The following is a 1,609-nucleotide window of genomic DNA, read 5'->3' on the forward strand; positions in this document are numbered from 1 at the left end:
TATATATGTGTAGTATTCGGTGTAACGATTCTAACGACATATTTTTTGTTCGAAACAAAAATCAAATTTAACATGAAAAATGCATAACAATTCTAAACCGTTGAATATAAACTCAAAACATTCGATGTCTCGATCGCGATGAATTTGTTTTTTGTTTTAAACAAAAAATATATCGTTGGATTCGGTAGACTAAATACTATGCATGTATAATTTTTAAAAAATAAGTAAAAACATTTTTTTGCCTCAAATGTGCTACAACGGGGGCTGTTGTAGTTTTTACTACAGTAAATCCCTGGCACCCCACTTCTTTAGCTTCAAAAAGGTTAACAAATTACAAAATTAGATGCAAATTTGACAAAATAATTCACTCTGTTTATTTAAAGGATGTTGTCACATAGTCTCGTATGTATCGTGTAGGTATTTGACAGTTTTATATTAAATAACAAGAAATTTTTAAATTTTTGCGATTGAGACCGGCCCCGCCCACGACACGCTCACCATTACATCAAAGACTCCTTCGTCACCAAATAAAAAAGCAGAAATTCTACGTAAATTAATATTTTACCAACACTCGTAAAATTTAATGTCAACCCGGAGCCGAAAATAGACTTCACCTTCAAACGCATCAGTCATCAAAGTTGCAATTCCTCTATGCATGAAGAAATCTCCAGTTCCACCCACCACAGAGATGTCTCTAGCCTTCACCAGAATCGGATCGGCACCGACAAAGTTGATGCTCCCTTGGTGTTGTGTACTATTGAAGAAAAAAGAAAGACCAAACCAAGAAGTGAAGGTGTTTTTTGTGTCATAGATGTACATCCCTTGAGCCCTTCCGATTGATGGTGAGTGAAGATTGTTATCAACTGTGATTGGGTCATCAAACACCACAATGTTCCCAAAATGGAACTGATTCGCCAGTATCGTCCGGTTGAACCCTTCCGGTGCGGCCACGATAACCGCCGTGGCATTCTGTTCATTCTTGCCATTGTAGAGAATGTCATGGAAGAACAAGACCAATTCCTTGCAGGGTTTGTACTGTTTTTTTTTAGTTTCATAAGCAGAACATGAAGATATAGCAAGGAAGAAAAAGAAGACAAGGACAACGCAATTTTTTGGTGCCATAATTTGCTCTAATCGTGAAAAAAACAATGCTACCTAGCAAGTGGTGGTGCTTGTGAGACTTGTGAGGATGTATGGTCTCTGCTTTATGACCTTTATATAGGGTCAATGTGGGGCTGCTACTTAAGTGATTGAGAAAAAAAGAAAAAGGAAAAAGAAATTTCCTTGTGTGTTTCCAGCATAGAGTTGGTATGATTTCCTTCTGAATATTGCTTCACTGGACTTTTAACTTCTTCAGTGGCTGCTTTCTCTACCTAACTAAAGTATTGTATCATTCTATAAAATCATTATTTTTATGTTAATGGTTTAATTTAAAAGTAATGGTAACTAGATGGCTACAATCATACATAAACATATATATATATATATATATATATATATAGGATGTCGTTAATCAGTAAAACCCTACGGAATTTTAATTTCATCTGTTGGATCTAATCAACGGCTAAGATTAAGTGACGAAAAGAGAGAGACACGGTAACAACAATTT

The 1,609-nt window shown here is 35.4% G+C and overlaps 1 protein-coding gene across 1 annotated transcript; it reads right to left on the reverse strand.

Moving 5' to 3' along the window:
• Nucleotides 1-350: 350 nt before the first annotated feature.
• LOC119987248 (disease resistance response protein 206-like) lies at nt 351-1,198 on the reverse strand. Its single transcript, XM_038832107.1, has one exon. It carries the CDS (start codon nt 1,120-1,122, stop codon nt 562-564), a length of 561 nt encoding a protein of 186 aa, XP_038688035.1. The 5' UTR covers nt 1,123-1,198; the 3' UTR covers nt 351-561.
• Between the last annotated feature and the right edge of the window lie 411 nt (nt 1,199-1,609).

Source organism: Tripterygium wilfordii, chromosome 20 (genome assembly GCF_013401445.1).
Source record: "Tripterygium wilfordii isolate XIE 37 chromosome 20, ASM1340144v1, whole genome shotgun sequence".
In the NCBI taxonomy this organism is placed as follows: domain Eukaryota; kingdom Viridiplantae; phylum Streptophyta; class Magnoliopsida; order Celastrales; family Celastraceae; genus Tripterygium; species Tripterygium wilfordii.

Bases quoted from the DNA above. Each gene is read 5' to 3' on its own strand.
- LOC119987248 (XM_038832107.1), bottom strand. From the start codon at position 1,122: ATGGCACCAAAAAATTGCGTTGTCCTTGTCTTCTTTTTCTTCCTTGCT.